Consider the following 12,587-nt stretch of genomic DNA (forward strand, 5'->3'; position numbering starts at 1 on the left):
GAGACTGATAACACGGACCAGTTAGTTCAACGGTAAAAAAAAACCAAACAAAACAAAAACAAATATGAGTCCGGTTTTGTTGCTTTTGCTTCTCTTTCTGCGGACCGCAGAGCTCCGTCATGTCCACGCAGCCCGCGAGTTTCAGGTGGGGTCCGCGCTGGAGCTGCAGCCGGCGGAGGATGCTGGCGCGCCGGCTGCGGGGACAGAGGAGTCTCTCTCCCCGGAAAGGACTTCTGTGGACCGGGTTGAAAGTGCAAAAGTTCCCGACCTGAAGCGAGTCGCTCGAGGAGCCAAAGATAGGAGTTTCGGGAAAAGAGACCCGCAGTCACCGAGCAGTTACGGGCATCCGCGGCGGTACGACGACCCGAGCGGTTACTTCACCACACCGCGGACCGACCGGGACGCCTCCGCCCCGCCGGGCAACTCTTCGTCAGGCCACGGGTCGGGGCTCCTCAACCCGCTGTTCCCGGTCACCGACGGCTCTTACTGGGCGTACGCAGTCATGCTGCTCGCGCTCGTGCTGTTCGCGGCGGGCATCGTGGGGAACCTCGCGCTCATGTGCATCGTGTGGCATAACTTCTACCTGAAGAGCGCGTGGAACTGCATCCTGGCGGGGCTCGCGTTCTGGGATTTCCTCGTGCTGTTCTTCTGCCTTCCAGTGGTCGTCTTCCACGAGCTCACCTTGAAGCGGTTGCTAGGAGACGTGTCCTGTCGGCTCGTGCCCTATCTGGAGGTGAGGAGGAGGAGTTGTGTGCGCGTGACGGGCAGGTGTTCACTTTGCCTTAGTAGCGCAGGTGATGTGTAAAACATTAAAACTATTGTTTTTATATCATTTAATATCGTTTAAAGATACCACAGAAAAATGCCTATTAGTCGAGTCCCTTAAAATCAGAATCAGAAATACTTTATTGATCCCCGAGGGGAAACTCTTTCTATCACGTCAGAGCACACAGGAATAGAAGTACTAAGCAAATCAAAATATAATAAGCTATAATACAGGTAAGATAAATTAAGTACCAAGTGGATATAAAGTATAAAAGCTAAAATAAATGTAAAGTACCAAGTGGATTTAGAGGTTGATACGGTATAATACAATGTAATAATATAAGAAGTAGTGCATGTACTGTCACGTTAAGTGTAGCTTATTGAGATGATTATGAGACGGTGGATATTGCACAGCAGTAATAGAAGTATGAATAAATATCAATAAATAGGGAATTTTAAACTGAAAACAGAGTATATTGCACAGGAGTATTAAACAGAGAATATTGCACAATTATTTAAGTATTGCAGAGATGTTAATGATCAATGTCCAGTTTATCGACTTAAGGTCATATAGACTGACACTTAGAGGGAGGAGTTAAGCTCTGTGGTGCTTTTTGGAGAAATTTTCAAAATATAGCTTAATGAAATAAAGCAGCATAAATAAATGAATAAAATATAATACATATAAAATAGCATAAATGTAGTTTTTTTTTAAATAGCCTATAATTATTTGTAAAAAGGTTTAACTGAAAAACACGTATTTCTTTCCTCTCTGCTTGATGTAAACTACAGGTAACTATAGCAACAGTTACTACTGAAGTTTTAGCTACACAGTTTTATCAGTTAACTCCAGAGCTTTTTGATTAATCTATTGATTAAAAAAAAAAAAAAGAATTATTTCCATTAGTCTGTAGGCTAAAATGTTATAAAATAAACTTTAAAAAAAAGTTTTTAAAGAAAAGTTGTCTTAAATATCTTGTTTAGTCCGACCAACAGTCCAAAACCCAAAGATATTCAGTTTTCAATGATGTAAAAGAGAGAAAAGCAGCAAATTCTCACATTGGAGAAGCTGCAACCAGAGAATGGTTCGTGTTTTTGATGGAAAAATGACTTTTGAGTAATCGTTTAATGGACCATTTATTTTAGCACTGGTTAACTCACTGTAGGCTAGAAATGAACCAAACCCTGAGTTAAATTGCTACAAAAAGTCTTTTAAGTACTTTATATCTGTACCAAAACTCAGATATCATAGTGAGGCAAAGAGATGTCCAACAAGTTAAACAGTTAAAACAAACAACTTAATGTGATGACAATTAATCAGTCCCCGAGTCTGCCTTCACAATCAGTGCTGTTTTTACACCCCCATGTTGAACTCATCGTAAATGTTTTAATAAAGAGACATCCAGGTCTGTGATGAATGGCCTGTTTGTGTCTTGTTGCGCCTCAGTTTCAGACTCAGAGCAGTCTTTGCTTTCAACAGACGTGCTGTTATGGTCCATCAGGGGAGGCCAGCGGGGCCCCGCATGAAGCAACTCTTCTTCTTCAGCTCACTGAGCCAAACGATGAAACACAGAGACGTAGTTATCGGGAACTGGGATGTTTATTAACTGGTGTGTGGAGTGTAGAGACCCAAAAGATTAGATTCAACTTTATTACACGTGTACAAGTACAAGGCAACAAAATGCAGTTTAAGTGCAGGATATAAAGTGTGTGCATAAATGCAGGATAGAGCAGTATTATGAAGATATTTTACAAGTGGTACTATGGACATTAAAACTAAGTCTCAACAATGAAATTATTGCTGCCTCTAACGAAAACAGGAGAAAAACGTGATAAAAACAGAAACGTCTGGGGCCAGGCTCCAGTCCTTTATTAGTACAACACGTCGGCTCAGGATGAACCAGCAGCAGCTGAATTAGGAGACATGGAGGACAAGTTGTGCTTTAGGGCTCGGGGGAGTTCACATCCCACATTTTAAAACATACACATTTTCAGGTTATTTTCAGTGTTTCCGCACTAGGATTTAGTATTTCTCCACTTGACTTTCATTCCTGGCAGCATGGAGAAGGCTTGGAAACAACATGGAGACTAGAGCTGCAACTAACCATTATTTTCATATTTTGTTATCGATTAATGAGCAGATTATTTTTTCCAAAGTGACTTTTTAAAATGTCTTGTTTTGTCACCAACCAAAACCCAAATATAGTCAGTTATAAGCTGCTGTGTTTTTCCATGAAAGAACTGCTTTCATTTAGATACGACTTGCAAAAAATATAATTGAACAGCTAACTATGAAAAATAGAAAATGTACCTGCATGTGCGTACTTGTGTAGAGCATGTTTACATCACCTGCTGTCCAATAGGTAGTTTTAATCATCACAATATTAATAGGAATATTGTCAGATATTGAAATGCTATATGTCACAATGTTACGTTACATTGATTTGGCAGGTGCTTTTACCTGCAGTGACTTCACATTTTTTCCCACATATACACACATTGGGAGGAATTTGGGGTTCAGTATCTTGCTCAAAGACCCTTCGAGATGTGGAGGGGGAGGAGCTGGGAATCAAACCACCAACCTTTTATCAGTGGATCAGTGGGCCTGCTCTACAGCGCTCCCTCCCTCACGACATCAATCAGATGACAAGACAAGATCATATCTAGGACTGCGACTAACGATTATTTTGAGTATCGCATAATTAATACATTTTTTTGGTCTATAAAACGTAAGAAAATAGTAAAAAAAAAAAACATAACAACTCCAAAGCCCAAGACAGCACATCTTCTTGTCTTCTTGTTTTTCCAAGAAATTTGAAGACAGTCGAAAACTCAAAGGTATTCATTCGACAATATCATGAAACAAAGAAAAGCTGCATGTTCTCACAGTTGAGATGCTGGAACAAGGGAATGTTTGCAAGAGGAAATTACTTTAATAATCGATCATTACTTTAATAATCAATTATTTTGTCGATTCATTGATTCATCATTTAGTCTATAAAATGTCAGAAAATAGTGAAACATATCCATACCAGTTTGTCCGAATCCAAGGCCAACAGTCAAAACCCCCCTAAGGTTCAGTTTACAATAATATAAAACAGAGAAAAGCAGGAAATCTTCATATTTGAATGCTGAAAACGGCCATTTTTGGCATTATTGCTTGAAAAATGACTTATAACGCTTAATGGATTATCAAAATAGTTGCCAGTTGTTTTTCTGACGATCGACTAATTGACTAATCATTGCAGCTCTAAATATAATATTTCCTTATCGCCTTGTCCCTACAGTCCAGAGGATTATTTAAGTTAAGTTAAAAGCTCAGCCAATCAGCAGCTTAGTTTAGAGGGTGAGTTGCCCTCACAGAGTAATAATGTGGAGCTCTCACAGCCTCTTTGTTGCTCATTGTTGGATTTTCATTGGCTTCATCAGTCTCAACATGGACGCAGACTCTGCCGGCCTGTGGAGTCCTTGTTTTTGGCTCTAAACCAGCTCCGTACGCCTACAGAGCTTTAAATCACTTAAGTGGAGTTTTACTCATTTGTAATAACAGCTTGTATGAAACAGTCTTTAACAAGGTCAGGCTGCTGGCCTCCTCTCTTCTTTGTTTCATCACTATTTTTATGTTAATTAATTAACATTTTTTAAAGTGGTCTTTAGCAGTTTGTACTCTGAATGTTGTATTGAGCTGTGTTGAAAGCAGGTCAGGCTGCCAGCTGCCCCTGTGCTCTGTTAGTTAAACCATTTTCATGCTAATTAGAGCTCTGTGTTAATTATCTTGAGTTGTGTCTTAACTGTTTGAGGTCATTAAGCACTCACAGAGGGAGGACAGTCTCTGTAATGATAGTCTGTGTTTTTGGCCAAAACCACCGACTTTAATGTGCACGAGGCACCAATAACTGTCCCCAGTCTGTAAGCTAAGAGCTGTCGCAACATAATGGCTCTTTATTTCCTCTGTGGCTCCTTTTATTTCCCCATTTCTGTATTCTAAAGCTGTTTTTCACAACCAAGGTCTTATTACTGTAATTATGGCTAATTCACCTATTGGCTGCAGGAATAACAAGGCAGAAAAAGTCCTTAAATCTGTTCTTTAAGCAACAAAACACCTTCCTGTGCTCAGTTTAGACCGTCTGCATGAAGTCTTGTTCTGTCTGAGTTCTCAGTCGTGCTAACAGGTCACGTCTGACTGAGTCAGAGCAGCAGGGTGAATGAATACAGTGCAAGGGGCAACCTGCAGGTTAAACCTGCAAGTAGCTCTGCTAAAAAAAGTCATATTGAATTATAAAAAACTGTATTAGATGGTTTACAGTACCAGAGTTTCAATGCTGATACCAAAAATGTACCCTTTTCAGTACCACTTCATAATAAGGCAGCCTTTATAAAAGGTTTATACATCGTAACTAATGGCTTTATCAATGGTAATAAATAAATTACTAATGTTTTTCAGTTATTAGCCATAAATTAGAACAACATTTGGGCGAAATCGGCCATTGGACCACTTACCCTGCAGACCTAATGGACCAATTTGTTTTTTACAACATATACATAACATAAAAAGAGTTGCAAATCACATTAATTTTTCCCATAGACAATGGTGATTTACAGTTGGAGCACTCCTGGTTGAATCATCACTACAAAACATGAACGACTGTGTTAGAAAATATCTTTTTTTTTTTTAAATAAAAAAAAGTCAAAGGTACAAGCCTGTGGACATGAAAAGATAAGGTGTTTTTCGGAAAGAAACATTCACTCACAGAGCTTCAAATTCTGTTACGTGTGCCGCTAATGGCGAGCTGAAGCTAAAGATTACATTGTTGAGAAAACTGAGTTTACAATTTGCAGTTTAAATGAATTTACTTTTGGATTCTGGGTCAATTTTGGATTGATGGTGCTATGTTGTGTTCACAACTGCAATGAGGAAGCGTTTTGAATTCAATACAGCTTTGCAGCTCTATTAAAGCGATACTTTAAAGATTTAAACATTGTGGGAAATATACTTATTCTCTTTCTTTCTGAGGGTGAGGTGTTTAGATGTATCGATCTCATGTCCTAGTACAGAGCTGGACTTTAGGAGCAGTTACGTGCTGGAACTAACTAACATTTACTGGTTGTCTGTCTACACATGGACTGGTGATCTGTCCAGGTGTACCCTACCTCTCGCCCAATCTAAACTGGGATAAGCTCCAGCCCCCCGTAATATAAGCGGGCAAAGATTGTAGATTGTATTGTGGATGGATGGACTTAATGGATTATTTTAATAACCCTTTACTAATAACTTATCAACATTGAAGTGGTCTTTCTGATGAATGAAAGAACTAGATAAAAAGTCACCACCAGCTGAAGGATTTTTTCTCAACCTGGCAACCCAAACATTGTTCTTATTAAATGCTTATTCCTGATCTCTAAAACTATTTTCTTCCCCAAGAAACTTGTTCCATTAACCTTTGTTTCCACGCCACTCTCTCTCATTTCTCGTTCAGGTGACCTCTCTGGGTGTGGCCACATTCAGCCTCTGTGCTCTGAGTATTGATCGCTTCCATGCGGCCACCGGCCCCGGGCCCCTTCAGACGCCAAAGGTGGAGCCCTGCCAGTCGATCCTATCCAAGCTGTCCGTCATCTGGGTGGGCTCCATGGTGCTGGCCGCCCCTGAGCTGCTGCTGTGGCAGCTCCTCCAGGAAACTGTCAGCCTGCCAACGCTCACCACTGACCCGCAGCAGAGCCAGTCAGGAGGCTCACTGATGGCTGCATTCAGGGCCCGAACAGGCGCGTTTAAGGTGGATATCTGTGTCCGTGAGCCGTCTGTGGAGCTCCCAGAGAACATCTACTCTCTGGTGCTGACCTACCATGAGGCTCGCATGTGGTGGTTCTTTGGATGCTACATCTGTTTGCCGCTGCTCTTCACTCTGGCCTGCGACTTGGTGACGAGGCAAGTGTTAGCCCAGCGTCTTCCACAGAAACCCAGTGGTGACAAGGTGACCGCCAGATGCTCGTCCTCCTCTTCGTCTTCTTCCTCGACAAAGAAAAAGCGGCATGTGAGAGAGCAGAGGCTGCGTTCCACTGTGATGGCACTCACCATCTTGTACATCACATGCAATCTGCCGGAGAGCATTTGTAACATCACCCTGGCGTACGTCTCCGTCCATGTGTCCGCTGCGCTCCCGGCTCTGGCTCTGCCAGCACTGAGTCTGATTGGACAGTTCCTGCTGTTTGTGCGTTGCTCGGCGACACCGGTATTGCTTCTATTCCTGTGTCGCTCGCTGGGCCAGGCCTTCATGGACTGCTGCTGCTGCTGCTGTGAAGAGTGCCTTCCCGACGGCAACTCCTCTTCATCGTCATCTGCTTCAACCACCGCCACCTCCAACCTCTCCTCGCCCACATCGCCCTCCCCATCCTCCCTGTCTCCTTCCAGCAAAGAGGAGACGAAGAGCATGTTAGCGACAGAACCAGCAGTCTTCTATGACACAGCGAAAGACTCTTCAACAGCTATCGGGACGCCCTGCTGAGGCCCAGCACTGCATTTAGCTGCATGTAACTTTAAAGGATCATTTCGGTTTATTACAACTTGGGTCTTATTTTCTTAGTTTTGTCCATCATTTGTGTAAGTTATAATAATATTGTACTCACCATGTTAAAAGCAGATATCTCATATGATCGGATGATCAGACAAGTTGGAAACAAACCGACAGTTTATCCGGATCACACTATATGGCCAAAACAATGTGGACACCCCTGTCTCAGTCTGTTTTTCCTGGTTTGGTCTCTTAGTTCCTATGAAGGGAAAGCTTTATGCTACTTGTGATGTTTTAGACAATAGTGTGCTTCCAACTTTGTGGCAACAGTTTGTTCCTTTCCTGTTTCTACATGACAATGTCCCCATGCACAAAGCCAGCTCCATAAAGAAGTGGTTTTCCCAGTTTGGTGTGGAAGAACTTGACTGGCCTGCACAGAGGCCTGACTTCACCCCAATCCAACACTTTTGGGATGAACTGGAACACCGACTGCAAACCAGACCTTATCACCCACCATCAGTGTTTGACCTCGCTGATGCTCTTGTGGCTGAATGGGAGCAAATTCCTGCAGCCAGGTTCCAACATCTGGTGGAAAGTCTGAAACTAGAAGAGTGGAGGCTGTTAGAGCAGCAGATGTGGTAATACATGATATGGGGGTAATGTTCAGATGTCCACATACTGTGTTGGGTTGTTCACATACTCTTGGTCATGTAGTGTATCTAATCCACTTTATTTGGCAGTATAGCTAGTTTTATTGAAGGTAAAACTACAACTACAGTAAGTACAGTAGGTCAAAGTTGAAGCAGGAAGTGGGTCTGTAATGGATGTTGACATCGTTGACTTAGTTTTCTCTTCCACATTAAGTTCATCTAACCTACAGATTTGTTTCCAACCTGTCTGATCGTCTGACTGTTTGTGTTCCTTGACCTGTCAAACTGTGAAAACACTGTTTTCTTAGATCTCAGCTATTAACTTGGTGAGTACAATATTATTATAACTGATAGAAATGATGGAAACAGCAACAAAAAGTACCAAAATAATAGTTGTCATAAATTGGAATAATCCTTTAATCTCAGTCTGAATGAACTGATGGTGTGGAGCCACTGTAGGAGCAGAAGCAAGCGTTAGATGATTATATACAATATAGAGTATGTTTTTAAAAAAAAAAAAAGGAGTTTAGTGTTGTCCACCTGTGATGGATTTAATCCTGTTATTGTAGGACCCATTGTTTTGCAGTTTTTTACGATACATTTTACATGTTATAGTTATTAATCATTTTCTAATGCTCATTCAGGATATTAGTATCATCTGCTCTAAGTACTGTATTATAGAGACAAACTGGGTAATTTGAGTTTGGGGGATTTTAAAATTGCTAAACTGAAAATGTAGATGTACTGAGACTTTTGTCAGCAGACTGACAGACTGCTGTGAACTTTGTGAGCTGTTTTTTTTTTTTTTTTTAAAAAACATGATTTTGCTGTTGCTGCTCATATGCCCGACTTACACTGTGTCTACACAGGATGTGTTGTGTAAGTAGTACGTTGCAGCTACGCGCGTGTGAAACGCATGCTGTGTAGACAGCAGGTTAAAAAGGGATGAGATCATATTAGTCAAGATCAATCAAAAAATTTGAAGCTACATGAAACAATTCAGTGTGAAGTTTGAGATTTTTTTACTTGTCTTTTGGTTTAGTAAAGTTTAGATTTTCTTCAAGAAAAAACTTGTGAGTAATTCCCTCTCAGTGTGTTTTTTGTAATGTCTGGTATACACTTTATTAACTGATACAAACAGTAGAGCTGTTGATGAATGCTCTATCTGTGTTTACAGAGCCTTTTATTCCACTGCTAATTGGAATAGAAATGAGTTACACCTTTCACAGTCCGTTCAGCAGATGAAACTCTGGAAGTGCTCTTTTTACTTATTTTAAATATGAAGTTTTTATGAGTTGGTTATGATTTTTTAAATAAAAACTACAGAATTTTTCTTTCAGCAGCATAATCACATCTTAAAAGACAAGTCTGGTGATATTTTTCTTATTGTCAACAAATCCCATGGAAAGATCAAACCAACAATGAACTTATCCCACTAACAAGTATTATCTGTGTATCGAAAACCTGATATATCTTATTCATCTGTGCCATAGAGCTCCTTTGTTGTCCAAAAACTATTGTGCTGTAAATACTCACTAGAGCACCAAATGTGTATTAATCCACAGATGAAAATAGTCCCTGACAAATGTGTTATTTACTTCTGATGAGTAACTTTTGATTAAAAACTACAGTGATCAGCTGTTTTAGGAAATTACTGAGTCTTTGTTAGTCATTTTTAAAGATTTAAGTCTTCAGTAGGAAACAATCGGCTTGGGGCTGAGTGCCAATGACAGGGTAGGGACGTCTGAAAATATAGAGAGACGGAATAACACATTGTTGGTTTTGGTCTGCACATGGCATTTGTTGACAATAAGAAAAATATAAAATAACTTCAGCCATGTCCTGTAAGTTGGCTCCCATGAAAAAGCTAGAATTTCCTCCAAGTGTGTCACCTGTTAAATGGGAATTTTCTTATAGTAGTAAGTATTAGATTTAAATCTGCAGACATCCAGGTCCAGTTAAGAGTTAAATCAAATGGTAAGCTGCCAAGCATGAGTACAAATAAAGTCAGAGAGAAAAGACAGATAGAAAACAGAAAAAGAGGAAAAACAATAGAAGAAACAAAAAAAATGGGGGGAGGAGAAATTTTGTTGTTTTCCAAACAAAGAAGGAAAAACAGGCCAAAGACTGAAAAGGAAGAGTTTTCTGGTGGAGAGTTGCATTTGTTCCAAAAGCATCTGAACACTTTTGGAGAATCTTTATGTAGATTCATTTTATTTGGAAAAAGAGAGATGGCTCATGTTATACTCTGATCTCCATTGGAAGGAATGCTGCGCAGCAATGCTCTCAACACCCACTGAAGCAGAAAGCTGTTCATGCCTGACTGTGACGCTCCTTTTTGTCATTATTCAATTATTGAAGGTCACAGCTTCACAATAACAGTTGGCCTTTGAGTTTCTGAAGACATAATACACATAGTCGCTCTGTGACTGCTGCTTTGCTGGAGCGAGCAGACTGGAAATTCATTGCTTAACCAAGTATTTTCAGGCGTTTCACAGCTTTTTAAAATATTTTTAATATATTGATGTAAAAAAAAACAAGTCATCCATCTTTTCCAAAAATGTCACAACTTTGTGAATACCTTCTAATGTTGGCAGAAAGTCATCTTTAGAAATGAAAAACCTAATACACAGGTACGTAAAGAAAATACAACACATTTCAAACAAGTTGTCCTCTACGGAACCCCAGAAGTCTCAAAAGATAAGATTTTTTATAATAATATTATGATATCTGGGCACAAGATTCATATCTTGATAGAGATGAGATTCTGTCTTGTCTGTGCAAGATAATATATGGATCAAGATATGGATCTTGTGCCCACAATAACTTAGAAGAAAGTAGACATTGTGTTTTTAACTGCTGCTAAAAGTCTGCAGTCCCTCTTTCTTTCAGACTAACCGGTAAACAACAGGTGTAACAGGTCCTGTTGCTGAATTCATAAAAACGCAAATCTCTAATTCATTATTTAATTGGACCCTTTTCATGAACACGGAAAACACAACACCACCTGAAGGCACCTGGGCATGGCTGGTTGCAGTAATCAGTCCAATTATTAATCAATCACACTTTATTTATATAGCACCTTTCAGACAAATTAAATACAATTCAAAGTGCTTTACAAGGGAATGACTGCATTTAGGGTATGAAAAATGGATTTAGAGACTAATGCACACTAAAACAATCAAAAACTAAAAGTTAAATGAATAAGACAACAATAAAAGATGTATAGTTAGGATAATAAAAAAATCAATAATTAAAGTAAAATATTAAAAAAATAAATAGATAATAATGATAAAATACATATAAATAATAAAACCATGAAATTATTAAAAAAATACTACATAAAAGCCTGACTAAATAGATGGGTTTTTAGTTTACGTTTAAAAATATCAGTGTTTTCAGCTGCTCTCAGATCCTCTGGAAGGCTGTTCCAGCGGCTCAGAGCGTCGTGGCTGAACGCAGCATCTCCAAATGTTTCTGTTCTGCTTTTTGGATCCGCTAAAAGAGAAGAACCGGAGGATCTGAAAGGCCTTCCTGGTTCATAAACTAAAAACATTTCTGAGAGGTAGTCTGATGCAAGGCCATGTAGTGCCTTATAAACAAATAAAATAATTTTAAAATCAATACGAAAACAGGTAACCAGTGTAAAGACTAAAATAGGTGTAATGTGTGCTCTCCTCTTGGTTTTAGTCAGCTCTCGTGCAGCTGCATTTTGAACTAATTGTAGCAGATTTTTTGTGTTCTTTGGTAGACCAGAAAGGAGAGCATTACTGTAGTTTTAGCCTGCTAGTTATAAAAGCGTGCATCAGTCTCTCTGTGTTGCTCAGAGAGAGAAATTAAGCAATTAAGTTCACTTGGTCTGATTCTGGTTGCAGGCCCACAGCTGGTGCTAACAGGAGCTGACTCTCAGCCCAAATCTACCTAAGCCCACACCCCTAAACCTGAGCCAAATCTGGCAGCTATGGTTGGGCCAGAGCCGGCTCATGTTTTTTTATTTTTGTGTAATTTTTGTTCTTAGACTAATCCAAGAATGATCTAACTCAATACATCAATCCAACATATCTTTTTGAAAGAGATGAAACTGATATCCATCTTCTCATCTGACAATAGGAAAGACAAAGAAAAAAGTATTTCACAAAATGTTCCTTTAAAAAAGGCTTAAAAGAATGGGAGTTTCTCTTGTGTGGAGATTTGAGCTTGACATTGACTGTACATTGAATTTTATGCCTTTTTACCCAATAAACAGTTGAAGTTTCAGTCTCGGTTTCTGGTTTCCACAACTAAAGAAAAGAGGAAACTCTCAGTATGTCAAACAAGAAGCACCTGGTATACCAACACACAGGAACATGGATGGGGGGTGGAGGTTCTACCAATCGGATATTTTAATATGTCATAGAAGACCCAAAGACACACATTTAATCAGATAAAGGAAGCAGTAGAAGAAGATTTTACCTGTTGATTTCAGTGGGTTGATTATTTTGAGTGAATTAAGAAGTTCGTAGTGTATAGACAACTTCTGTTTGAATACTATGAAGACATAATGCATTCATTTTTCTGGGGACACCTGGAGGCCCTTCACAGATGTCGGTGCTGCTGTAAGTTCAGTCTTGGTTCCTTTGAGCTGAAATATTTGTCCTCCCACGTTGTTGTGCCTGGGCAAAGAGAA

The 12,587-nt window shown here is 39.7% G+C and overlaps 1 protein-coding gene across 1 annotated transcript; it reads left to right on the plus strand.

The window, feature by feature from the left end:
- The first annotated feature begins 683 nt into the window (after positions 1 to 683).
- Positions 684 to 12,178, plus strand: gpr37l1a (G protein-coupled receptor 37 like 1a). The gene is made up of 2 exons (XM_044172961.1): positions 684 to 794; positions 6,243 to 12,178. Exon 2 carries the CDS (start codon positions 6,393 to 6,395, stop codon positions 7,263 to 7,265), a length of 873 nt encoding a protein of 290 aa, XP_044028896.1. The 5' UTR covers positions 684 to 794; positions 6,243 to 6,392; the 3' UTR covers positions 7,266 to 12,178.
- Positions 12,179 to 12,587: the final 409 nt, after the last annotated feature.

Source organism: Siniperca chuatsi, linkage group LG2 (assembly GCF_020085105.1).
Source record: "Siniperca chuatsi isolate FFG_IHB_CAS linkage group LG2, ASM2008510v1, whole genome shotgun sequence".
In the NCBI taxonomy this organism is placed as follows: domain Eukaryota; kingdom Metazoa; phylum Chordata; class Actinopteri; order Centrarchiformes; family Sinipercidae; genus Siniperca; species Siniperca chuatsi.